Source organism: Thamnophis sirtalis, unplaced genomic scaffold (assembly GCF_051295495.1).
Source record: "Thamnophis sirtalis isolate CommonGarterSnake01/CBP01778 unplaced genomic scaffold, rThaSir2_p1.2 scaffold_6, whole genome shotgun sequence".
Lineage (NCBI taxonomy): Eukaryota > Metazoa > Chordata > Lepidosauria > Squamata > Natricidae > Thamnophis > Thamnophis sirtalis.
Window position 1 is genome coordinate 89,492,898 of NW_028261386.1, and position 27,534 is coordinate 89,520,431.

The 27,534-nt window shown below is 41.5% G+C and overlaps 2 protein-coding genes and 1 long non-coding RNA gene across 3 annotated transcripts; 1 reads left to right on the forward strand and 2 right to left on the reverse strand.

Annotated features, from left to right (window-relative positions):
• Positions 1-1,643: 1,643 nt before the first annotated feature.
• Positions 1,644-14,345, reverse strand: HEBP2 (heme binding protein 2). The gene is made up of 5 exons (XM_087718385.1): positions 14,215-14,345; positions 13,061-13,136; positions 4,592-4,727; positions 3,704-3,884; positions 1,644-1,986 (listed from the first exon to the last, which is right to left on the reverse strand). Exons 2-5 carry the CDS (start codon positions 13,133-13,135, stop codon positions 1,809-1,811), a joined length of 570 nt encoding a protein of 189 aa, XP_087574511.1. The 5' UTR covers position 13,136; positions 14,215-14,345; the 3' UTR covers positions 1,644-1,808.
• Positions 14,346-14,701: 356 nt separating this feature from the next.
• LOC106548935 (uncharacterized) lies at positions 14,702-24,648 on the forward strand. Its single transcript, XR_001313546.2, has 4 exons — positions 14,702-15,480; positions 20,198-20,254; positions 20,360-20,728; positions 23,749-24,648. It is a non-coding gene; the product is annotated as an uncharacterized LOC106548935 (long non-coding RNA).
• On the reverse strand, positions 20,406-27,000 carry SMIM28 (small integral membrane protein 28). Its single transcript, XM_087718372.1, has 2 exons — positions 26,449-27,000; positions 20,406-20,789 (listed from the first exon to the last, which is right to left on the reverse strand). The coding sequence occupies exons 1-2, from the start codon at positions 26,560-26,562 to the stop codon at positions 20,406-20,408; spliced, it is 498 nt and encodes a 165-aa protein (XP_087574498.1). The 5' UTR covers positions 26,563-27,000.
• Between the last annotated feature and the right edge of the window lie 534 nt (positions 27,001-27,534).

Below are 27,534 nucleotides of genomic sequence, written 5' to 3' on the forward strand. Positions count from 1 at the left end.
ACAATCCACTAGAATCTGGTTTTCCAATTATCGCTTCTTAGTTCTTAAGTGCAAGTCTCTATTCAGCGACTGCCTCAAACAGTGACCTTTTGCAGTTATAACAGTGTTGGAAATGTAACTGCAACTAATACCTGCATTTATGACCTTGGCAGCATCTCTACCAAGTCATGTGTTTGTCACAACAGTCAGTCAGTCCCACAGCTATATTTCCTGAACTGCTTTTGTTCATGCACACAACTTCCCTCCAAGTCCTAACTACAAGTAAACAAGATCAGCTCTGTGACCTTAATAATTCGATTAGAACACTCCAGCCCACTTGCCTTGCTGTCTGAAACTGACAAAATCCTAATCAGTTTCACATTGAAGGCTTTTCTTTGCCTCCTAAGCTGCTACAAGTCAACAGCCAGCCTACTGCATTCCCTTCAATGTCTATTGCCTATTGTGTGTCTGCTTACTCTTCTCTAATGCAGTGTTTTTCAACCACTGTGCCGCGGCACACTAGTGTGCCGTGACATAGTGTAAGGTGTGCCGTGGGAAAAACACCTGCCTATAGTCAATATAGGCACAGAGTTAAATTTTTTTAACATTTTCTAATGGTGGTGTGCCTCGTGATTTTTTTCATGAAAAAAGTGTGCCTTTGCACAAAAAAGGTTGAAAAACACTGCTCTAATGGATGTAAATACAAATTACATACTAGTTAATTCTTCTAGCACTGGGATAAGTATTAGAAAAGTGAGGGAGTTGGGAAAGTTGAAGTAAAATCATAAGCAGTTACATGATTTTCACATAGTGACTGAGTTGCTGGAACCAATTGCTAAACAAGAACTATCTATTCAGTATATTCAATAATTATTCAGAAGAAGGATTGGCAAAGTTGAAAGAATTAATGTCCACAATCAATATTTTGAGGAAATGAAAGGGGATGGGAGGCCTCTTTGAAGCAAGCTGCTCTCAATTTCACCCTAAAAACTGCCCCCTAAACAGGCCACAAGTGCCACCCCAAATTCAGCAACCCCTGATTTTCAGGACACATACGAAGTGTTTAAAAATCCTCAGACCAGTATTTGATTTAAAAGGAAGCTGGAGATTGGCATTAACATTCTTACCTTTTAGGTAACATTTCCAAAAGAGCTAAAGTGGGAAGCAGATAGGAGCTACCAGCTTACCTAAATAATTTCTTTCTTGGCCCGTTCAAGAGTTCTGCCTTTTAATCCCTCCCCCCCCCCCCACACACACAAGGGATATGGTAATAGAAGAGGGGTGTAACTTTCTGCCCCTTTTCCTTTCACTATGAAAGCGGGGAATTTGAGCTGGCTTTTGATTTAATTAGTGCCTCAAGACTATCAAAGGTCATTATGCTTTGCAGCCACGATCAGCAGCAAAATAATGTAATTTAGTAGTTTGTCTTCTAATGAAGACAAGCAAAACTAAAAACCACTATGAGATTCATGGGGATTCTAGGTTGCTTTACCTGCCTTTCAAATATCCTATCTCCCCAGATTAAGCCTCCAATTTAGTGAAAAAGGTGTTAAGCATTACTGTTTTTGTAGGAAGTTCAGTTAATTTCCTATCAAACAGAAATCATCACACTTTCAAGGATTATAAATATTATAAAATAATTATTAGCATTACTCTATTAGTCATATTTTAGCAAAAAATATCAATTTTATATCAGCAGAAAAATTTAGGCAATGGTAAAAGCGAAGAAATGTGTTAGAAAAATATACAAAAACCCAGGTTTCATACATAAGGAAAATTACTCCCATTTAAAAGTTAACACTTATAATCTGTGTTGATGTAGAAAGATTTTAGCTTCTTTTGATAAGCCAAACTTCATTATGCCTGTTTAGCAACTTAAATGGACTGTCATAACCAGCAGTATAATAGATCCTTTCTTGAAATGTTCTTCCATCCCGCCTTAAAGTTTCAGCAAGTGCCTGTATTTCATCTTGATTTCTTTTAGCTTTAGCAAATCCTCCAAATGATCTGTTAAGAACAGATATAACATATTTTACAAAGCAGCACCTAGATCAAACATATGAAGTCAAAACTAAAGATTAGTGTTAATGAAATACCTTCCCCAGAATTTAAGTATTGCTTTTATTCAGCCATCCATCATCTGTCCTTTGTTTAATTTGGCCACAAAGAAAATCCATCCAATAAAAGCAGTAAATTAATATACCCTTGTGATGTTTTCATATGTGCATGGAATGCTAAACAAATATAAATTAGCTCTGAATACAATGAACAATGAGATTCATGGATTGAAAAAATAACATGGTGGCCAATTCCAAAGGCTGTTTTAAGAGAGAGTGTGTGTGTGTATACATATACATATACATACATACATACATACATACATACATACACACACACACACACACACACACACACAGACACATATACCAGTGGTGGATTGCAGGCGGTACGCCCTGGTACAGGTATACTAGTACCTGCCAGGAGAACCAGATACCATTTCAGTATGGTGCTCCGGAGGGCCCACCTGCCCTCACCACACTCCCTCGTTCCTTACCTGTATTTGAAGGAAATGGGCCATCTGTGCACACGAGCACTGTGCACGGTGCCTACGAAATACTCCACCGAGCAATTGGAGCATTGTGGAGGAGGCGTGGAGCATCACAGGAGGTAAGGACGCATGCATGCGCTGTGCGCATTCATGTGGTGGCTGCTGGGCCCCGTTGCACCGTACTAGTTGCACCGGGATCCGGAACCCCCACTGACATACACACACACACACACACACACACACACACACACACACACACGGCTCTCTGGGGAAAGACACCCTATCACCCCTCAGGATGTGTGTTCTGTTAAGATACAGCCTGTTGTGCCTTAAAATGACTTCTACTGTACAGAGCAGTGGAGTTGCCATGGTAACAGCTTCACAATACTCCACAAGGGGAGTATACCCCTCCCTGGTAAGGGGGAAAATCAAGCATTAGAAATTACGTTTGGTCCAGGATTATTTTTGAGGACAAATGTATGTATTAGGATAAATAAATACCCGGGCAATGCCAGGTTATCAGCTAGTGGCATACAAAACATCTTTCACAGAATAAAAATTTAATCCATAGAATACTTGTTTTCATCCTCTAGTTTCTTTTAAGTAAAGTATCTGAGAACATCTGACAACTTTTGATTTTAGCAGGCTTTTTTAAAATCCCAGAATATTTTAAACTATATACAATGTATTTTATCCACCACAAGGTGGCAGACAACAGTTATCAACAATTTTAAATAGTTTTTAGCTCTGATAATACTCCATTATGACCAAGTAGCTATTGTATACAAGAGTTCTATTTTACCTTAACTGATTAAACATTATCATATTAAAATCACTTAAAAATGGCGGGGAGAGAAGAAACCTTTCTCTCACACATACCATCTGGCTAGTTAATAATAAGCACCAGGTAGTAATATGTAGATATTTTAAACAGGGACTGTGTTACCTGTATACATTTTTTTAAAAAAACTATTACACTTCAAAAACATTGCTATCAACATATCATTTAAAAATAAGTTATATACTGAGACCCATTCTAGTCCAGACAAGAAGCACTAACCAATGAGTACTAACACTTTTATTGTAAGATTACAATATCTTGCATGTCTGAACATAATATATCTCCCCCAGCCCCCCTTGCTTTAACAGTCCAAGAAACCAGAGGTCAATATTTACCTGACAAAGACTGTAATTGCTGGCTTAGTTTCGATGAAGACATCTGCGTCTGAAGGCTTGGGTGGGTTTGCCTGGTACTGAGATGGCAAATAAAAGGCAACTGTTGTAATGGACTCGGAGAATGGGCCAGCTCCTGGCTGGACATAGCATGTCACTGGGGCTGTCATAGCTATCTTTGTTCCTGCAAAAGGCAGAAAGAATCATGTCACTAGCGCGACACTGCTAATCTTTAAGGATTAAGTCTTTAAATTAGAATGCTAAAATCCTGAAATCTCTCCTACATTAACTAATACTATCATCATCCAGAAACTGATTAAAATGGTTTCATTCCAGGCAGGCATATAGCTCAATATTAAACTCCACGCAAAATAAATATAATCAAATGACTAAGCTTAAGCTAACTCAGTCAAAACACCAGATATATCTACTATGCTTTCTGGGCAGAAATCCAGTTAAATAAGGTAACTTTAGTAATATTTAGAAATGTATCTGACTACTACAGAGGGAAACTGGTTCCAATGTAATTGTTAAATACTTTTTTTTGCAATTTTAAACAAAAATTTAGAGGAGTTAGGCAATTTGACCCCACAATCGTTGGTAAAATGAATTTCCTCAGAATGATTACTTTTCTAATAACTTTTAAGAACTTCTTTATCCATGTTTTGGAATGTCTATTAAAATATTTGTTTGTGCCTTTAGGCAAAAAATAGAGAACAGCTTCCAATAAAATATTTTAGAATATGCATGAAAGATTTAGGAAAGCAACACATTTTAGGACATGGTGAAATATGTCTGTGTGGCATGATTTTTTCCCATGTAAAAAAGAGGAACAATTTCACGAAAAGAGGATGCATACATTGGATACATTCAAATACCCTGCACATTTACCTTTTTCATTCTTGCCTTTAATGTAGTTAAAGAGCTTCATGAAGCCAGCATTGATGGCTGCATCCCAGTCTATGGTTTTAAGAGATGTACACACCCATTTGGCAGGTTCATACTGTCGAATTTCATAATCAGATGCCTTTAAAAAAAAGTCAAGGTCACAAATCGTGACATTGTTACTAAATAATTTGCATATTATAAACTCTGAAGGAATTCATTTAAATACCAATAAAACATGTATTAAACTATGGATGTTAAGAGTTACAGTACAATGGTACTGAGTTAGTTTAGGTTAGGGCAGACCCACATTTAACAACAAAGCTCATTCAATACCCCAAGGATGTTTTTCAAAAGGCAACTGGACTTCGTTTTTCTCTCTCCTTGAATATATTTTGCTTCTCATTCAAGAAGCTTCTTCAGTTCTTTTTGGAACTTCAGCATCTTCTTGTATGAGAAGCGAAACCTATTCAAGCAGAAAAAAACCCCAAGGAAATCCAGTTATCTTTTGAAAACCTTTGGGAAAACCATGGCCTAGATGACTGAGAATCTCCACAGATTCATTCAGTAACTTTAAGTCAGCCATACCTGAATCACCCTGTGTTGTCAGAATATAGAGGTTTTGGCTAGAGCTCATTGGAAGAAAAGTAGGATGTAACCAGGGGTGGGTTTCTCGCCCCGTTCCAACCGGTTCGGTTGGAACGGGGCCGGCGGCGTCCTCGTAGACGCGCGCAGTGCGCGCATGCGTACTAGCGTCTGCGCGATGCTCCAGCTGCTCCTGGACGATTGCGCAGGCGCTGTATGCGTCCTGCGCATGCGTGGAAGCGCAGAACTCGTCAAAACCGGGTAAGGACCGCGGGCGGGCGGGCGCGCCCTTCGCCGTTCCCGGAAGTTACTTACTTCCGGGTTCGGCGACCAACTGGTTCGCAGGGACCGCCGCGAACCGGTTGAAACCCACCCCTGGATGTAACATAGTAAATAAACAATAAAGGATAGAATACCTTCAAACAGGAGGCATTGTACTGACAGAAGGGCTAATTAAAACCCATTTTTTCAACTTTATTTCAAAAATGTTTACTTCTGCCATCCTGCAATCTGACCTTATAGCACATCTTTGCTCACCATGCAGCCCCATTAGGTATTGTGGCTGTGCACACCTAAAAAAGTATTTGAAAAAAAAATGCTTGACGTATGCTCTGAGCACATGCACAGCACATATCTGTAGTCATTAAAGCAGCCCAAGTTTTTCCAGGTTTCTGCCCAAGGCTTCAAAAGAGCTGCTTCAAGGAATTCTTAAATGAAAAATGAAACCCATACTTTTCTTTATGGTAGAAATATTTAGAAAAATATTTTGAGTGACAAAAAATTACTACAGAAGAAATAGAAAGATGGAAAGATAGAAAAGATCTATACTTTTCCATCTCAGTGTCAAATGTCTGGTTTTTATTTCAAAGAGAGGGGAAAAATAGGTTTTACATAGATTTGCTCTCTACTTTGATAGTAATTCCAAGTATTATTCACAAAGTTGAAACACCTTTCAAACAGCTTGGTGCTAACAAGGCTATCCACACTGTGATTCTGGGTTTTGGCCTCCATCTACCTGCAGGTGTCAGGTTAGGACAGGCTAATCTCCTTACATATCAAAAAGAGTAGCAACAATCCTTGCTTTGTGGCTATTTGTTCAGTTAGAATAGAATTGAATAACAGTGTTGGAAGGGATCTTGGAGGTCTTCTAGTCCAACCCACTGCTCAGGCAGGAAACCCTACACCATTTCAGACAAATGGTTGTCCGAGCTCTTCTTAAAAACTTCCAGTGTTGGAGCATTTACAACTTCTGGAAGGATTACACTGATTAATTGTTCCAACTGCCAGGAAATTTCTTCTTAGTCCTAGGTTGCTTCTCCCCTTGAATAGTTTCTACCCATTGCTTCTTGCCTTCAGGTGCTTTGAAGAATAGGTTGACCTCCTCTTCTTTGTGGTAACTCCTTAGATATTGGAATATTGTTATCACCACACCCTAGTCTTTCTTTTCATTAAACTAGACAGCTGACTGTTCAAAGTTATGGAATTGCTAGAAAAAAATTGATGTACTGTACAGATAGTCCAGTGGTGGTTTGCAGGCAGTACGCCTCAATATGGGCGTACCGGAGCCTGCCCGGAGCACCAGGTACCGTTCCGGTACAGTGCTCCGGAGGGCCCGCCCGCCCGCCCTCGCTCCTGACCTGTCTTTAATGTCTTCGGGGATTCTGTGCACGGCGTGAACAGCGGCTGCGTAACGCTCTGCTGAGCAGCTGAAGCATTGCAAAGACTTGCAGAGGCGTCATTGGACAGTAAGAAGCATGTGCGTGCTATGTGCATCCATGTGGACACCGCCAGGCCCATTCCAACCGTACCAGTTGGAACGGGATCCGGAACCCACCACTGAAATAGTCCTTGACTTTTAACCACAATTGAGACCAGAATCTTGCTTTTTGGGCAAAGTGGTTGTTAATTCACTATTTTTTTTTAATCTTTCAGTGTTAATTTGTTTCAAGTTGAATAGGCAAAATTAATTTGACTAATCATAAAACTAGCGATTAAATTATTTTACTTCAATATTGAGTTAAAGCATTGCCCACTTCGCCTTCTGTAAGAATAACAGGCTGCCTTTCAATGCCAAGAATAAAGCACTTTGCTCCTCCTGCTCATGCATCATATGAACAGATCTCTGCCTTTTTGTTGCCATCTCAACTACAGGCTTGGTCTGGCACATGGTCAGGGACATGGTCCAATCTATCTTTGAAGAAAAGTGATTTTATTTATTAAATTTATACATTGCCCATCTACTAGTGAGGTGACTTGCCTGAGGAGATAGCACAATCAAAATGCAAGGACTGCTGTTGCCCAAGTCCTCATTCAAGATGGCCGATAAGAGTTCATTTGGAATATCCTATAGTTGCCTATCTAAGGAGACCACTGTGTACTACTTCATTATTGGGCTGCTGCCAAGGAGGATATAACTTATGTACTGCATAATACATACAAAAGGAGAAGAGGGCAACAGTATAGGATGTGGAATATCACAGAAGGGGGAATGGAGCCAAGAAAACAGAGGCAATGATGATTACATAAACAGAGCAACTTTCATGCTGGTGAACAATAGAAGTGTGTGAGAGACGTTCAGGTTGTCTCCTTCCTAACTCAGCCTAGCTCTAAGAATAGACAAGGAGTAGAAGCCATATGAAATTAAGTTGGACATTCACATTGTCCCTTTAATATTGTTTTTTCTGGGATAGTCACCTCTACAACAGTGTATATCTAGTGACAACTTATGCAAAGTTAGTACCAGTGATGCAGATTCTATGGAATGGCGAGACTAAATTGCAAGGCAATTGTGCCAGAAAACTTTTTTATTGTTTTACTGCATTTTATTACTATAAAATCTAAGTTGTACATTATATTATTTAGGCATAAAAGTGTGCATATGATATTGATTAGAAATTATAAACAATATTTAGATAACTTAACTTAAAAATTGAAAAATAAAAATATATTTATATCAATATTAACTGTGATTATTAAAATGTCAGTCATAAGGTTATTTAATGTTTACATCCAAAGGTAAAAATGGCATTAATAAATAACTGCAACGTACACAAAACTATTTGTTATACAATAAAGGTTTCCATTTAATACTAAGATCTCCACTACACTGTTATTGTTTGTGTAGATTAAAGAAAAACAAAAAACAGACAAAATAACAATAGCAAAAAGTAAAAGTAAAAAAGAAACCCAGCTATTTGGTTTCCAACTTTCCCCCTTTAGTTAAGGTGACCAGATGTCCCGCATCTGGCGGGACAGGCATGCCTTCCCATAATTTTTCCCGCGTCCCAGGCCGTTCTCAAAAAAACCCGCTTTATTTTGGTGCTCGCAGCTCGCTCGCTCCCCCGCCCATCAGCTGCTAGCTCGCTCGCTCGTTCCGTTCTACACTAAAAATCTAAGCCAGCCCAGCCTGCCGCTCACTGATTGGCCTGGACTCCAGCCAATCAGTGAGCTGGCTGGGATGGAAAACTTTAAGCACGCGGCGTGCTTAAAATTTTCCATCCCAGCCAGCTCACTGATTGGCTGGAGTCCGCTTAGCTTAGCACGCTCCATTTCATTTCGTCTTTTGCTTGCTGCTTAACTGGTGAGTAACGTTACCGGTGGGAATCGGGAGGCGCTGGGGGGAGGAGAAGGCCCTCCTCTCCTTCTCCCCCTTTGCGGAGTTTCCCTGTGTCTCCCAGGTCGCGCCCATCCCCTCTCAAAAGGATTCGTCCCGCTTCCTCCTCTTCTTCTTCCTCCACCTCCTCCTCCTCCCCGTCTATGGTGGCAGTCACAGGATGGGGCGGCGGTGAGAGAGCGAGCGAGAGAGAGAGGGTTCCGTCCCACGAGGAGACGCCCACCGAGCTGCAGGTCCCCCCTGCCGCCTTCTTTCCCTCGTGGTCGCTTCCCTTCTTTCGACTCGTGGTTGCTTCCCACCGCTGGCGGCGCCTCACTTCCCACCATCCCGCCATCGCCCAGCTGCCGCCACTGCCTCCCCTTCCTCCCTCCCTCCCCCTCGGACCCCTCTTCCCGCGCCCGCCGCCTCGGCTTGGAAGGGCCGGGAGAGCGAGAGAAAGAGAGAACGGGGGAATCTCTCGGGGCTCGCCAGAGCGCTGCTCCTTTCCCAGAGCGAGGGTGGCACAGGGAAAACAATCCGCCAGAGAAACCTTCCGAAGTGGAGGCGGCGGCGGAGGCTGGGCACGCGCTGCTCTTTCCCTCGCACCCGGGTCCTCTCTGTTCCCAAGCAGCCCCATCCTCTCCTCCTCCCTCGGTCCTTCCCGCGGCCGCCTCGCCAAAACCTAGCTCTCCCTCCCCCCGCTTCGGCCGCTGCCGGCCATCGACCATCTGCCGCCGCCGCCTCCCCTTCCTCCCTCCCTCCCCCTTGGACTCCTCTTCCCGCCCCCGCCACCTCAGCTTGGAAGGGCCGGGAGAGCGAGAGAGAGAGAGAACGGGGGAATCTCTCGGGGCTCGCCAGAGCGCTGCTCCTTTCCCAGAGCGAGGGCGGCACGGGGAAGACGATCCGCCGGAGGAACCTTCCGAAGTGGCCCTTATTTCGCGCTATTCCACGCCCGGCATTGGGGCACCGAGACAAAGCGCTCGAGGAGAGAGAAGGAAAGAAGGGGGGAGAGAAAAGGGGGTGCCCGAGCCCTTTCCCCACATCCCTATGCAGCGGGGAAAGAGAGGTCGCTCCCGGTGAAGCGTTGCCCCTGCGCTCGCTGCTTCTGCCGCAGCCACACCGAGACTGAGACGGGATTCGGGGTTTTGACAGATGCCCATTTCCCCCCCGCACGCCCGAGCCCTTTCCCCACATCCCTATGCAGCGGGGAAAGTTCGCTGCTTCTGCCACAGCCACACCGAGGCCGAGACGGGATTCGGGGTTTGACAGATGCCCGTTTCCCGCCGCGCGGCTCCCTCTGGCCAGAGAGCCATGTAGATCCCTTCTTCTTTTCCTTCCCCCCTCCCTCCTTCCTTCCTCTCCTTCCCACTCCTTGCAACTGGCGGCAGCGAAATCGTAGTGATCGAAGGGTTTGATGGCTGGCACAATTAAGTTCTTCTTCATCTCCTTGACCTCCGCAGCGTCCCCTATTTTCCTCCCCTCCCCCACCCACGGAGCCTCTTCCCCCCCCCTCCCTCCCCTCCCCCTACAAGGGATCTACATGGCTCTCCGGCCGGAGGGAGCCACGCGGGGGGGGGGAAACGGGCATCTGTCAAAACCCCGAATCCCGTCTCGGCCTCGGTGTGGCTGTGGCAGAAGCAGCGAGCTTCCCCCGCTGCATAGGGATGTGGGGAAAGGACTCGGGCGCACGGGGGGAAACGGGCATCTGTCAAAACCCCGAATCTTGTCTCAGTCTCAGTGTGGCTGCGGCAGAAGCAGCGAGCGCGGGGGCGACGCTTCACCAGGAGCGACCTCTCTTTTCCCGCTGCATAGGGATGTGGGGAAAGGACTCGGGCGCCCCCTTTTCTCTCCCCCCTTCTTTCCTTCTCTCTCCTCGGGCGCTTTGTCTCGGTGCCCCAACGCCGGGCGTGGAATAGCACGAAATAAGGGCCACTTCGGAAGGTTCCTCCGGCGGATCGTCTTCCCCGCGCCGCCCTCGCTCTGGGAAAGGAGCAGTGCTCCGGCAAGCCCCTCCCTCCCTCGCCCTCGGACTCCTCTTCCCGCCCCCGCCACCTCGGCTTGGAAGGGCCAGGAGAGCGAGAGAGAGAGAGAGAGAACGGGGGAATCTCTCGGGGCTTGCCAGAGCGCTGCTCCTTTCCTAGAGCGAGGGCAGTGCAGGGAAGACGATCCGCCTTCCGAAGTGGCCCTTATTTCGTGCTATTCCACGCCCGGCGTTGGGGCACCAAGCACCCGAGGAGAGAGAAGGAAAGAAGGGGGAGAGAAAACTGGGCGCCCGAGCCCTTTCCCCACATCCCTATGCAGCGGGGAAAGAGAGGTCGCTCCCGGTGAAGCGTTGCCCCCATGCTCGCTGCTTCTGCCGCAGCCACACCGAGGCTGAGACAGGATTCGGGGTTTTGACGGATGCCCATTTCCCCCCGCATGGCTCCCTCCGGCCAGAGAGCCATGTAGATCCCTTGTAGGGGGAGGGAAGGGAGGGGAGGGGAAGAGGCTCCGTGGGTGGGGGAGGGGAGGGGAGGAAAATGGGGGACACTGCGGAGGTCAAGGAGATGAAGAAGACCTTCATTGGGCCTTCGATCACTATGATTTCGCCGCCGCCAATTGCAAGGAGTGGGAAGGAGAGGAAGGAAGGAGGGAGGGGGGAGGGAAAAGAAGAAGGGAGGGGGGAGAAGATGGAAGGAGAAAAGATGGATGGAAGGAGAAAGAATGGAAGGAGAAGGAGGAAGATGGAAGAAGAAAGGAAGAAAAAGAAGAAGGGAGGGAGAAAAGAGGGAAGGAGGTAGGAAGAAAAGTGGTAGAGAGGGAAGAGAGGGAAAGAGCAGAAAGACAAAGAGGATGAAGTTGATAGGCAAGAGGAAGGAGGAAGTAAGGAAGAAAGAAAAAGGAAGGGAGAGAGGAAAGAAGAAAAGATGGAACTAGAAAGGAAAGAAGGGAGGGAGGGAGGAAAGGGGAAGACAGGGAAAGAGCAGAAAGACAGAGAAGGTGAAGGTAGATAGGCAGAAGGAAGGAAGAAGGAAGAAATAGGAAGGAGGGAAGGTGAAAGGAGGGAAGGAGGAAGGAATAGAAGCGAAGAGGAAGAGAGAAATGGAAAGAGCAGAAAGACAGAGAAGGTAGATAGGCAAAAGAAATGCAGCTGAAAGAATGGAAGGAGGAAGGAAGAGAAAAGGAGGAAGGGAGTGAGTGAGGAAAGAAGAGAGGATGGAAGGAGAAAGGAAGGAAGAGAGGGAAAGAGCAGAAGACGGATAAGGTGAAGGTAGATAAGCAAGAGGAATGAAGGAAGAAGTGAGGTGTCTCGAGGAGGGGGAAAACATTTAGTGACCAAAGTTACAATGGCATTCAAAAAAGTGACTGATGACCATTTTTCACACTTAGTGACCGTTGCAGCATCCTCATGGTCACGTGATCAAAATTTTGTTTGGCAACAGATTCGTATTTATGCTGGTTTCAGTGTCCTGGGGTGACCTTTTGACAAAATATAAAATTTTTAATCAACCCCCCCCTCCCCCCGGTCAATGGTGTCCCTCTTTACCAATCTGAAAATCTGGTCACCTTACCTTTAGTGCCTCCAACAATTTACAGTGTTTGTATGCATTTAGGTCCCCTTAGAAGCATGTCAGGAAATTCCTGCCATCCTACACACTATGGATTTGGCCTCTACAATCTCTTTGGGTTAATTGGGGTTAATTTAGAAATATCTGGATCTTTTGTAGTCTGTAAATTTGAGCTGTGGTGGCGCAGTGGTTAGAATCCAGTATTGCAGGCTAATTCTGCTGACTGCTGATTGCCAGCAATTCGGCAGTTTGATTCTCATCAGTTCAAGGTTGACTCAGCCTTCCATCTTTCTGAGGTTGGTAAAATGAGGATCCAGATTATTGAGAGCAATATGCTAACTCTGTAAACCACTTAGAGAGAGCTGTAAAGCCCTGTGAAATGGTATAGAAGTCTAAGTGCTGTTGCTAAATCTCTCAAGATAACTTGGAGAATCAGTCCTATTATTTCAGTGGTGTGTGGTGTGGCTTGGTGGCGTGGCTTGGCAGGGGAAGATACTGTAAAATCTCCATTCCCACTCCACTCTAAGGAAAGGATACTGTACAATCTCCATTTTCTCTCGATCAGCTGGGACTCGGGAGGCAGAGAATAGATGGGGCGGGGCCAGTCAGAGGTGGTATTTACCAGTTCTCCGAACTACTCAAAATTTCTGCTACCGATTCTCCAAAACGGGTCAGAACCTGCTGAATACCACCTCTGCATCACTAGTTGAATGAGGCTAATCCAAGGCTGGAAATGAAAACATAAGTCACCTGATTTGGTAATGCTGTCCATTTAGGCATCTCCAAGCCAGAAGAAAAAAGGGCTTGTTTTATAGTCTTCAACATCCTATATAAACAAAAAAAAAAGTTATAGCTCTTCTATATTCTGGATTAAACCTACAAATTCATAAGGTTCAATCCTCTTGAAAGAGGATCTACAAAGGATTTTAGCTTGTAGGTTTTTAACAACTAAAACCTAAAGCAAACATTTTATTCTCATCTCTTCAACTTCTTAAGTTGATGAGAGGAAGAAAAGCTATGGCTAAGGGAACAAGAAAAAGAACTGAAAACTGTAAGCAAATACATTTGCAGAAATGACTAAGTGGACATGTTTAATTAAGGAGCAGTTGCTTTCATAAAAATGGAAACCCTTTATGGTTGTATTTGCTGAAAATGAATAGAAACGAACTGGTGATTTTTGAATGTATTAATTAAAAAGGCTTGTTTAAAAAAAGAAAACCATATGTAGTGTGGGTGTGTGGAGATGTAATTAGTGTAAGCTGCAAATATGAAAAGTTGCGTCTTTACATTTTTTTTCCTTTTGTTATCTTTCACTGTATCTTTACATCTTCTTTTTCTACTTTTTCTTTCTGTAGTTTTTAAGCTACATAAAAATCTCTAATAGTAAAAATCACTTTTTTAAAAAAGGCTGTAAACACAGATATGGCCTGGAAACAACTTCCTGGGTACAAGTTTGCTCTGAGGCACCCTGTTCTTTTAACTGGGTTTGTATAGTGTCCTCCACAGCATCCTGTTGATCAATTTGGTGGAAATCTCAAGGCTGAAGTCCTCCTAAATAAGTATTCTTAAATTGATAACTGTTGCATTCCTCAGCAGCACTTCTGCTTTGCACTGCTTCCCAATGTGAGGGGTATACCATTTATTCTCCATGCCAACGACCAGCATTGTGTGCCTCTCTATCCAAAGAATAAAAGTCCCAGTTCAGGAACTGTCACAACTGCATTGCCTGGCATATCCTGCTCGATTCGATTCGCTCATTCAACAATGGACTAAAAAACCCTGACCCCCGTTCAGATTTCTAAAGAGTTCAATTGGGACAGCACTTTTCCAGCATTATGGGGTGTGTAGTTCAAAACATAACTCTCAAAACAAAACTTATCCCTGCCTTTATCCCCCAAACTCACCTTTCGATTAGCCTCTTCTCTGGTCCCCAAGCAGGAGCTTTTGCAAAAGGCAACAGAGTTGGGGGAGAAGGGGGGGGGGCATAACATTTCTAGCCTCGGGAGTCGTGGGGCGGGGCTACCCGGCTCAGGACGTAGAGAATAATTATTCTCCTCTCCCCTCCCTCTCAACCCTCCCCCCCCCAAAAAAACAGCAGAAAGAAACTGGGCGGGGGGGGGCGTGCGGAGAATTCGGTTTTCTGATTGGTTGCGAATAGGCGGCGTTTACGCCCCTGGGGGATTTTAAGGGAGCCTCGGTCGGCTGTTTTGCCGGACGGAGAAAGAAAGAGGGCGGGGTGGAGGGAAAGCTTCTGCTTTTGGTGGCGCTTGGTGTGGGATGTCGCTTGTTGTGGTGTGGCACGGTCTCTCGGGGGAAAGAAGGAGTGAGCTCATGGCCTCCTGTCAGATGCCCAAAGGGGGGGGGGGAGGAGAGGGGGAGATGAAAAGGGCTCTTTGAAGCAGAAGGCATTCGTGTTTATCTCGCCCGCTCACTCCCACAGCGCTGCATTTCTCTGCGCTGAGGGAATGCTTGCCTTTTCGACGGGGCGCTCCGACGGCGGGGAAGGCTTTCGCCTGGGCCAAGGGCGTTTTTACGCGCTCGGAGATTGCGGAGGAAAGTTTGGCACTCGAAGTTCGCGCTCTTTCCGTGTTGGAAGGACAAACGGGATATTCACTTCGCAATCCCACGCTCGTTTTGGATCTACGGGGAGGAACGCGCCTGGCACTTTGCACGGCAAAGTGCAAAAAACCAAGGAAGGTTTCGCTGTTAGGGTTTGATGAGGGTTCTCTAAAGAAATCTTTGCCCAAGGTTAACAAGACTTTTTTTTTCTTTGTTTGTAAGAATGCCAAGAATAATGCCAAGAATGTAAGAATAAAGGACACGGTGGCTCAGTGGCTAAGACGCTGAACTTGTCGATCAGAAAGCTTGGCATTTGGGTGTTCGAATCCCTAGCACCGCTTAACGGAGTGAGCTCCCGTTTCTTGTCCCATCCTCTGCCAACCTAGCAGTTCGAAAGCATGTAAAAATGCAAGTAGAAAAAATAGGAACCACCTTTGGTGGGAAGGTAAACTGTGTTCCCTGCGCCTGCGGTGTTTAGTCATGCTGGTCACATGTCCACAGAGACGGCTTCGGATGGCTATGGCTCTTCGGCTTTGAGCACCGCCCCCTAGAGTCGGGAACAACTAGCACATATGTGAGTGGGAAACTACCAAATCCTTGTGTTATTTGGGGTAAGGACACAAGCAATTTGCAAAATGTAAGGGTAAGAACAGTGAACTTCGGCAACGTTTCAGAGGAAGAGAGCTAAAATCTGAGACAGTTGGATGTGCGCCTGAATCATTGTGCAAAATAACCGCACCTGAAAAGACAGCTTGATTGCAGATTGTTGGTGTACATTCTTCCATACGTTTCACTTGCCCAAAAGCTTATTGTTAGAACTGCCAGGAATAATAATTACGTTGCAACTTTCAATTGCTTCTGCATAAATCAATATACATAGAAAAAATTCTTATCTGTTCAACTCTTCTCCAAAATGTCACAAGAAGTAAGATTAAACACTTAAATCAGATTAGTAATACCCTGGTAAGAATATCCCAAAGGTGTTTTTTCAAGAGGTACTTTCTGAAGTTTCTGAAAAGTCCAGTTGACTCTTGAAAAAACACCTTTGGGACAACCTGGACTGAGAATCTCCATAGACATTCCTGGTAAGAATGCCATTTCTCATGGCAATGATCTAGCCATCCAATCTAACCTTTGTATGGGAAAGCTTATATACTCAACCTGTTTGAGAATTACATATAAGAACTGGCCTTTTTAGATATTCTAGCAACAGCACTTAGGAAATACTGTTGACTGAATTAGAATTAAGGATTACCATACCACTAGTTCTCAGGTTTACCTAAATCTCAAATATTCTGTGAACAACAATATATACAGGTGAAACTTAAAAAATTAGAATATCGTGTAAAAGTTCATTTATTTCAGTAATGCAATTTAAAAGGTGAAACTAATATATGAGATAGATACATGCAAAGCAAGATAGTTCAAGCCGTGATTTGTCATAATTGTGATGATTATGTCTTACAGCTCATGAAAACCCCAAATCCACAATATCAGAAAATTAGAATATTACATGCAATCAATAAAACAAGGACTGTACCAGTGGTGGGTTTCAAAAATGTTTGGAACCTACTCTGTGGGTGTGGCCTCCTTTGTGGGAGTCGCTTGCCGGCCATGTGACCGGGTGGGAGTGGCTTGCTGGCCATGAGACCGAGTGGAGGACCTTGCAAAGACTGCAGATGAAACCAGTTTTTTTCCCTAACCCTAAGAACAGGAAAGACAAAGCCACTGGAATAAAAACCATCAAGGCATTGTGGGAAATTATAAAGGACAGTGCCAGGAAGCTCACAGAAGCAGCACCACCTCACAATTACCTAAAAGATGAACCAGGTATCACTGTATGTAGAACAATATCAGACCTCTGAAAAGTATAAGCATGCATATGTACTCAGTACTTGGTTTGGGCCACTTTTGCAGCAATTATTGCCTCAATGTGGCATGGCATGGAAGCTATCGGCCTGTGGTGTTATGGAAGACCAGGATGTTTCAATAGCAGCCTTCAGCTCTTCTGCATTGTTCAGTCTCATGTCTCTCATCTTTTTCATGGCAATGCCCCATAGATTCTCTATGGGGTTCAGGTCAGGCAAGTTTGCCGGCCAATCAAGCACAGTAATCCCGTGGTCATTGAACCAGGTTTTGGTGCTTTTGGCAGTGTGGGCAGGTGCCACGTCCTGCTGGAAAATGAAGTCAGTATCCCCAAAAACCTCTTCTGCGGAAGGAAGCATGAAGTGCTCCAAAATCTCCTGGTAGATGACTGCGTTGACCCTGGACTTAATGAAGCACAGTGGACCAACACTAGCAGATGACATGGCTCCCCAAATCAACACAGATTGTGGAAACTTCACACTGGACTTCAAGCATCTTGTAGTGTGTGCCTTTCTATTCTTCCTACATACTCTGGGTCCTTGGTTTCCAAATGAGATGCAAAAGTTGCTCTCATCAGAAAAAGAGGACTTTGGACCACTGAGCAATAGACCAGGTCTGTTTTTCTTTAGTCCGGGTAAGACGCATCTGACGTTGTTTCAGATGCTTCTGACGTTGTTCAGGAGCGGCTTGACAAGAGGAATACGATATTTGAAGCCCATGTCCAGGATCTGTCTGTGTGTGGTGGCTCTTGATGCACTGACTCCAGCCTCAGTCCACTCCTTGTGAAAGTCCCCAACACTTTTGAATGGCCTTTTCCTGACAATCCTCTCCAGGCTGCGGCCATCCCTGCTGCATGTGCACCTTTTTCTTCGACACTTTTCCCTTCCGCATAACTTTTTATTAATGTGCTTTGAAACAGCACTTTGGGAACATCCAACTTCTTTTGCAATTACCTTTTGAGGCTTTCCCTCCTTATGGAGGGTGTCAGTGATGGTTTTCTGCACAACTGTCAGGTCAGCAGTCTTTCCCATGATTGTGATTCCTACTGAGAGACCATTTAAAGGCTCAGGAACCCTTTGCAGGTGTTATGGCTTAATTAGCTGATTAGAGTGGGACACTTTTGAGCCTAGAATATTGCACCTTTTCACAATATTCTAATTTTTTGAGATTGTGGATTTGGGGTTTTCATGAGCTGTAAGCCATAATCATCACAATTATGACAAATCACGGCTTGAACTATCTTGCTTTGCATGTAATGGGTCTATCTCATATATTAGTTTCACCTTTTAAGTTGCATTACTCAAATAAATGAACTTTTGCACGATACTCTAATTTTTCGAGTTTCACCTGTACATATGTATAGACTTTATCTCACATCCAGAACCTTCTGTATAATTTCCTATGTTCTTCCACCCCCCCCCCAAGTTTCAAAATACTCACTGAGCAAGTTTCTCAATATTAATAGTTGTAATGCATTTTCAAAGTACTTAATTTTAATTTGGTTTTATGGGTTTATCTTTTTATTGTGAATTGGCAAGAGATCTTGGTAGTCACTGATATATAAAGTTGGGATGGGATAGAAAGTAAACTATTATTAGGTGAAGAAAGTAAAGACAGTCTGAAAACTATTGGTTTCCAATATTTATTATGTTGATGCAATAATCTGTCCAACTAGAAAGGCAATGTCAGTCAAGTGACTTGAATTTAAAGAGGATTGGCCTGTGTAATTCCAACTTATTTCTTAACAACTTCTACTAAAAATAAATAAGCAATATAGTTATAACAACAGTATTAAAGAGGTTATACTAATGCAATCATTTAATTAAAAATGTAGAATGCTAGTTCAGCATAATGATGTTAATTCATTCTTTAATGTAGAATGCATTTGTCCTAAAATGTTTATCTGGATGACAACAGGCAATTGCTTCTTGAAATAACTGATTTTTTGAAATAAATATGAATAAAGCATCCACATCAATTACAGTAGCTATTTATTTATTTATTTATTTACTTATTTACTTATTTGATTTGTATGCTGCCCATTTCACCTATAGACAATTCTAATTTAACAAGAAATTGTTTTTGTTTTTATTAACATGTCTATGTAAAATGTTAGTTATCAGATAAATAATTAGTTTGCCCCTGTTGATAAATATTACTTAAAGCATTACTTTGCCTGTTGACTTATGAAAACTTTGCAACTAAACATTCATATAGATATGTTATTGATCAAATTAGCTATGATAATTGTTCTCAATTTTCTTTCTTTCTTAGGTTCCTATCTAAAACTATGATGTTGAAATACAGATAAAAATTCAATGCTTGTTTATTTCAAAACATTTATATAGTCACCATTGTTATATCAAGCTCCCAATCAAGAATTAAAGAATATTATAATAAAACAACTCAAAACTGTATTAAGACTGTTAAAATCATAAATATGAAAACAAAACAAAAACTTAAGCTTCTGGCATACAGTCACCTTATCCTACACCGGCACTTAGTTAAAACTTCAGTGCCTTTTGGAAGGCTAGGAAGATAAAGGTCTGCCATACCTCAAAGGGAAGAGTGGTCTGGAGGGGCAAGGGAAAAGGCACATTTCCTGTAAGGTGACAGTGTATAAAGAAAGACACCAAGAGTATGCCTGGACTATTTACTCAGATAGAACAGTCCTTATGGAAAAGTTGTTCTTGCAAATAGATTGATGATAGAGAGAGAGAGAGAGAGAGAGAGAGAGAGAGAGAGAGAGAGAGAGAGAGAGATAGATAGGGATGGAGGGATAGATAGAATGGATGGACGGACAGACAGACAGGTTTTCTAGTGGCAGAAATGTAATCTACCTGTAAAGTAAGACAGACGGACAGACGGACAGAGGACTGGAGGGATGGAGGGATAGATGATAGTCAGACACAGACAGACTGACTGATTTTCTAGTGACAGAAATGTAGTCTACCTGAAAAGCAAAATAAATAAATAAAAATTTTAAATACTTTATTGTTTTTAATGTAGCCATATTTAACTTTATCATATATAAAATTAAAATGTTACAGGATTTGTTCTATTTAAAAGTAGAAAAAACATGAAATTATTTTATACACAGTGCAGAAAAACCACCACATTGGTGTATAAGTATCTTATTGTGCCTTCCAATAATTAAATCTCCAAATTTTCCACTTATCTTGAACACCCAAAAGACCGCACATTTATTGTATGTACCATTCAGAAACCTTACTCTCCAGATACATTTAAAAAGTCATGTATAATCTGTAGCATTTTGATATGTAAACGTGATTATTTATTGAATTCATAAAATTTCTAAGAAATATTACTGCATTACAAACGTTAAAGCCCTTTCAGTTATATTTATGTGTAATTCCAGTCTAGTTGCTTTCCAACACAGCTGTTGCAATCCAACTCACTTCAATTTTACCTTCTAAAACATCTGTATGTCATTTACTTCAGGAATTTCCTAAGCACAGTGTCAAATTTAATCTTTCCTTCACCCAGAACAGTTGCCTGGTAAGTTATTTCAATATCTGGTCCATTTGAAATTGATACTGTTAAAATTAATCCCTTGAAGCTCTATTGTGCTTGTATTTTGAGTTCTTCTTCCTTTGCTTTCAGAAGTCATAATAGAGTGAGAAGCCGGACCTAAAGGATTTGTGTGTGCTTATTGTTGTTTGGTCTCTTCGTAAGGAGGCACTGGCTCCTGAAATTGCTGAACATGGTCCTCTTCTAGGGATGCCTTCATGGTGGCCTCCTCATATGATGGAGGCAGGCAAACAGTGAGAAAGGCAGTTTCAGGCAGGAGAGTGGAGTATTGGAATCTCTGCTCATTGTTCCAGGGCAGCACAGACAGAAAATCTGTCACCTCGTGCTCTGGAAGGGACTCTGGCAAATCAATGCTGAAGATCTGAGCCTGAGGATTGCGACGTTGGCAACGCCTGTAGATGAAGAGCAACAGGAATGCCAGGAAGAGCATCACAGTAGCTGGTAATATGATGCATAGGAATGGCTCTATGTCTTCTTTGGTTGAACTTGCTTTATGCTGACCCTAGGAGGAACCAAGACAAGAATGTGTATCAGGCCTTTGCCAGTTTCATTTTATGTGCACCCTGCCTTTCATAAAAAACATCTCAACACAGATAAACAGCAGTATCAAAAAAAAACCAAAAAAAACAAACCCATTGAAATAAGCAAATTAATAAAGCATAAGCATCAATCTAATAGAAAGTGCTGTTTTCAGAGTGTGCACAACAAGCAATTATACTGCCCAATCAGTCCGCCAAGCAGGTTCTCACTTGTGCTTAAAAAATGCCTCCACCTAAGGGATAATCCAAAGGTGGGTTCCTACTGGTTCAGCCGAACCAGTAGTAGTATGGTGGCGTGTGTTGCTGGAACTGGCAGTGACCCAGGCCTGCCACATCCCCGAACCGGTTCTCCGGTTGGTGCTGTCAATACCGCCATCTTGTTTTTAAGTTCTGTGCATGCACAGAACAAGTTTAATTGAACTGCACACAGAGGTGAAATTCAGCAGGTTCTAACAGGTTCTGGAGAACCAGTAGTGGAAATTTTGAGTAGTTTGGAGAACCGGAAAATGCTATCTCTGGCTGACCCCAGAGTGGGGTCATGGAGATTTTGCAATATCCTTCTCCTGGAGTGGGGAAGGAATGGAGATTTTGTGGTAGCCTTCCCCTGCCACACCCACCAAGCCACACCCACAGAACCAGTAGTAAAAAAAATGAATTTCACCACTGACTGTGCATGCACAGGCAGGAGCGAAGTGGTAGTAAAGCCGTCCAGAACCAACCCCTGGGCTAATCCACCTCTCTTCTTCAAGCCTCAGAGACATAGATTGGTATTTGCTACTGTCCCCTATCCTTGAGGAAAACCTTATTATGGAAGTTCAGAGGCTGTTTGAAAATCGCAAGTACAAAGACTCTGTAATCCCAAAGGTGCTTTTTCAAGAGGCAATTGGACTTTCTGGTTTTTCTTTGAAGATGTTTCGCTTCTCATCTAAGATGAGCTCTGACTGGATAGTGGGTCAAAGTGAAGAAGCTTCACTTTGAGAAGCAAAAAGTCTTCATAGAAAAACCAGAAAGTCCAGTTGCCTCGGTAAAAAGCACTTTTGGGACAACCATGGCCTGGATGACTGAGAATCTCCATAGACAAAGACTCTGTAGCCTCCTTTTCTATGCCAATAATTACCTTCATCAAAACCCAAAATAATTGATTATATCTAATGCCATCTTTGCCCTTAATTCACTGGAAAAGCGCCACTGAAACAAAAAGTTTCCCCAGATGGAAGGAAATAAGGATCCAGATCAGTATGTTTATCTCTTTTATATTGCCTCTACTGCTATCAGTTAGATAGCCACTGTTTTCCTAAGGTTTCCCTCTATGGCTATTAGAGGGCTGATTTAGCAACTCAGTGACTGGGATTTTTTAAAAACCTGATGTCTTTGTATGTTCCCTTTCCCAAAGGAAGTACAGTGTACTTTTGGGAAACTACTTGAATCTTCCCCAGCATGATTTCACAACGGACACTTTCCAAATCTATTTAAAATTCTGACTGAATCATATGGACATATTATCTTACAACTTAGTTTATCCTCATCCCCACACTTATCTTACCTAGAAGTAACTATAACCAAGGGTTTCTCCCCTTATTATTCTAAATTTTTCTTCCCCAATTTAAGTTCCCTCTTAAACTTTGATAAGGGTAAATAGATTTTTAAAAACCCAGACAGGACAGATGATGAATAAGCAGCTACTAATTTTGTTGCCAAATAAATCATAGTTTTTGCTATTTATCCAATGTGATTTTGGTAGGGTGCTTAAATTACTTTAAGAGACAGCCTTAGTACTCGTTTCTTTTAAATTTATCTACCTGTCCCACTTAAGAAATTTATGCTAAGAATCAAATGATTTTTTTTGTTAAATGATAATTTAAGTGATAAAATATTTCTGTTTATGGAAGTCATAAATGGAAATGGGAACCCTTCTAGGCAGAATTGTGGAAGTTAATTGAATGGAATAGGATACTATATTTTTGAGAATACAAAGTGACACCTATTTTATTGTTACATTTTGTGTTGTCAAAACAATCTAACAATTAAAAAAGCAATAGTGAATTGCATTAATAGATTTGTCAAGGACGTATATATTGTTTTTATTTTTCATCTTGTTTTTGTTAAGTTATTATCATTCATCATACATACCTAGATTTAATCTTATTTCAAACAATTGCAGAAAACAGGGCCCATAGTTTCCTTCTTACTTTACTTGTATTAAAACACATGGGAGTTATTATAAATGATGTATGTAAGCATATCACTTTCATGATAAAACCATGTCAGATAGCAAATAATGATTTCTATTTATAGACATTGGGGGGAGGGCAAATGACAACACAAACACAGTCTATTTTACACTTGCATTAAAACATTGGGCATCCATAAGCCCACTTGGAGTTTGCAAAAAAAAACCACCAGGAGGACTCAGACTGTGAGGAACAAACTCTAAATAGGTTTTCATGTCTTTTGCACTGAGGAGAGACTTCTGTCTAGCCACTCTGCCATAAAGTCCAGATCAGTGGAGGGCTGCAGTGACAGTTATCTTTCTGGAACTCTGTCCCATCTCCACATAGACTCTCTGGAGCTCAGTCAGCGAGCCCCTTGGGTTCTTGGTCACTTCTCTTACTAAGGTCCTCCCCCAATTGATCAGTTTGTCCAGGCGGCCACCTCTTGGAAGAATCCTGGTTGCGTCAAACTTCTTCCATTTGAGAATTATGGAGGCCACTGTGCTCTTAGGTACCTTCAGTGCAGCATAAATTTTATTGTCGCTTTCCCCAGATCTGTGCCTTAAATAATCCTGTCTTTGAGCTCTGCAGGCAGTTTCTTTGACCTCATGGCTTTTGTTAGGCTACACTATGCATTGTCAGCTGCAACAACTTCTAGAGAGGGGTGTGTGTGCCTTTCCAGATTATGTTCAATCAATTTAATTTACCATAGGTGGACTCCATTCAAGAAACAGGTCAGCAACGATCAAGAGAAACGGGAGGCACCAGAACTAAATTTCACATGTTGTTGCAAAGGGTCCGTGTACTTATGCCAATGGGTTGTTTCAGTTTTTTACTTTTAATAAATTTACATACATTTCTAAAATTCTGTGTAACTTTGTCATTATTGGGTACTGAATGTAGATTAAAGAGAGAAAAAATGAATTTCAACAACTGCAGATTCAGGCTACAGCATAATTAAATTGACAATGGTGAAGAGGTCTGAATACTTTCTGAATGCACTGTAAATTGAGAAATTGTCACTAGGAAGGGAAGGGGAAATTAAAATTGTATATTGTTATTTAATTGTATACTCAATACATATTTAATGGTATATAATATGGTAGAAAGGATTATGCTGAATATCAAATATTGCAGTGCTACCATTAAAATAAATACTTTGTGAAGAAAAAGTAAACTGCAAACCTTTTATGTTTGATTCTATTTACTACCACTTGAAGCCTAATGGTATAAGATAAATAGGATGTATTCCAAATTATACTTAAGTGTTTCTGGGTTTTATATCTCATGAGTGAATGGATAGGCTAATCAATATTTCCGAATGCAACAGCAATGATATCATTTGTTGCAGAGTTTTAGCATGAATCATCAGTTGACTTTAAGTATTCTGTGCTTTGAACACAATACAAAATGTGCATTGTAGATAGCTTGCCTATTTAAAACATTCACATTATTTTGGAGTTTTTATCTGAAACCCTGAAGGCAGTTTGAAAGAATTATTATAATATAGAGTGCATACTTTTATTCTGTTTGAATACTTTGGTAAACCAATTTTGTAAAGAATCTGTCTTTTGAAAAATATCTGTATTGATTTAATAAATCTGTAAAAACATATACAGTATCTTCCAAATACATTATATTAAGTTTTTTGTTTAATTTGCCCTGAGTTTTCTTGTAGGCAACAAACATTACCATTTTATAGTGCTCTTTATTTACACCTGGCCATACTGCTTGACTTACGGTATATATTTTGGTTGAAAAAACATAGAAAAAGAAATCAGATATGACTAATACTATTTTTTCAAAAATATGTAGAATTGATTCATTCATTAATAAGTTGTTGAATTATACAATGTTCTAATATTTCCCTAACCAGGATTTCAAAATAAATCAATGAGAACAATACACATTTATAGCCAAACTTAAATACACATCAATGCAGAGCAGGGTTTAGCAGAATAACAAAATTGTTGAGTTGAAAGGGACCTTGGAGGTCTTCTAGTACAACCCCTTGCTGAAGGAGGAGACCCTACACCATTTCACACAAATGGTTATCCAATATCTTCTTAATAACCTCCAGTGATGAAGCCCCTACAACTTCTGAAGGCAAGTAGTCCCATTAGTTAATTGTTCTCATTGTTGAAAATTTCTCCTTAGTTCTAGGCTGCTTCTCTCTTCAGTATTTTCCTATGCACTCTTAAGAAATATGAGTGTACTTTTGAATTTTAAAGAAAGGCAGAGAAAAAGCAAAACAAAAGTGTCTGATTACTGTGAATGGAGATTGGCTCATTGTGATAATGATGCAGAAATTATAAGCTATTTCAAGCAAGAACAAAAAAATTGCATACGTAGTATATTTAAATATACTGTGTGTAGATATGAATCACCATATGCAAATTCAAAACATGTTGACTCTAGCATCAAGTAGTGCTGTGAAGAATGAGTAATCACAGATTTTCCATCACAGACCAAACTCATTCACTATTAACTTCAACACTACTTTTTTAACACAGTAATAGTTTAGACAGAAATGAATGAAATCATATTGTAGGCATAGTCAAACAAAGAAAAAATATGCATTGTGAACAGTTCTATGAAATCATGCAAATGTGAAAGATCACATCTATGCTTACGGTAGTTGACATCAACACAAAAAACACCACTGCAATAATTTACTGTCCTTATTACTACTATTATTCTTCTGGTTTATCACAATAAGTTATTCTGTCTAACTAGGAGACCTAGAAATATTTAGAAGGAATAAGTTCCATTCAATATTCTACTAAATTCAGTGGGACTTACTTCAGTGTAGACATGCAGAGACCTTCATTATTAGCCTGTTATTAGTTTTATTTTTAACACAGTTCAGTTAGGCTCTTATTTAAAGAACCAGACTAAATTATTTTACAGTTTACTGTAAATAATACTGAGAAAAATAATTTCACATAACCTTCAAAACCTCTTTTAGATTGTCTTGTCAGGGTAGCCTTTCTGATCTATCTCTCACACTTTCCCCTTTTGTCACTCACAACATTATGAAAAGTAATATAATCTAGGAAACAAAATTTACTGAATATTCTAATATCAGTAAATTCTAATATCAGTAAAAGGGTCAGCAGAGAGAAAGATTAAAAATGAAATAGGTTTGAAATGAAATGACAGATTCAAAAGCCGCCAAAATATCCATTTGAAGTTAAGGTAAGTTTTGAAGTAAATATTTACATCAATTTCTGCAAACTCCTCCCCCCCCTTCAGTTGGTGAAACAAAGGAAAAATTACATGGAGGACAGTGTGCAATTTATGTAAAATAAAGTACTTGCCCCCATGTCCATATCACAAACCCTTTGTCATCCTGAAACCAAAAATCTTGAAAGAACAGAAGTAAATTGCAAGGAATATAGATGATACAGACCTGTAGCTCTGTTTCCACCAATGGCACACCTGGTTCACTGGTTAACCAGTCATAATTTCCCCTATCAGCGTGTCCAAATTTCTTCCAGCTACCACTGTCCAGAAGCCAACGCATACTTTCCTTTGTTTGTTCCTTGTTCTTCCTCTTCAGTTGTGGTCTTCTTTTGGATTATTTTTAATACTGTCACCTCCCTCTTCTCCCCCCTCCCACCCCTGATACTAGGCCTAGCTGGGAATGCCTAAACTGAAAACCATGCTGATATTCTCTCCTGTTCCTGGCAGTGAAGAAGTAAAGGGTAGAGAGCAGTGGCCAAACGAATCTTGGATGCTATTTTGTCTTCTAACTCAATCTCTCTGGATTTGCTTCAGTGGCCTACATTACCAGGGAAGCTGGCATCAGGTATCAGGGAAGAGATAGCCTCCTGATTGGATGGTTGCTTGCATTAGGATTATTAAAGGGGTATTTCCACGACAATCTGAGTGCACATGGTCCTAACTCTGTGGATAAATCATTGTATCTATTTATAGTCCATATACACATAATTTATATATAAATATATATATACATAATGTGTTTGTGGAGAGGTAGGGAGTCCTAATGCTATAGAGAGATAGCAAAATGCTTACTTCTCCCTAAGGGTTAAGGAAATATTTCCACTTGGATGCAATGTAAATAGCAGAAGCAGTTGCTGTTAGGCAGGCAAAGGCATAGCTGAAAGCTGTTCTGAATTATTTAGAGGTATTAGAATGTAGATGTTAATGATAAATCCGAAAAGAGGCTGCTGCTAGAAAAGGCTTTAGTCACTGAGAATATACGATCGTTTTCAGTGACACATCTAACAGGGTTAATTCTGCTCTTTAATCTTCCATAGCTTTTTTTTTTAACAGATAAGTATCATGTTTCAATCATTTAATTTAATTATTCAAAGCAAGAAAGACTCCATAGATCCATACTCCATACATCAAGACTGTATTGCTAAGAGTAGTAAGATGTCAGCATGATCACTTGGTGGTTCTTATCTTCCTTTTAGTTCCCCCTTGGCTCTGTTCTGAACTTAACATTGTTTGGGAAACATGTGATAAAATT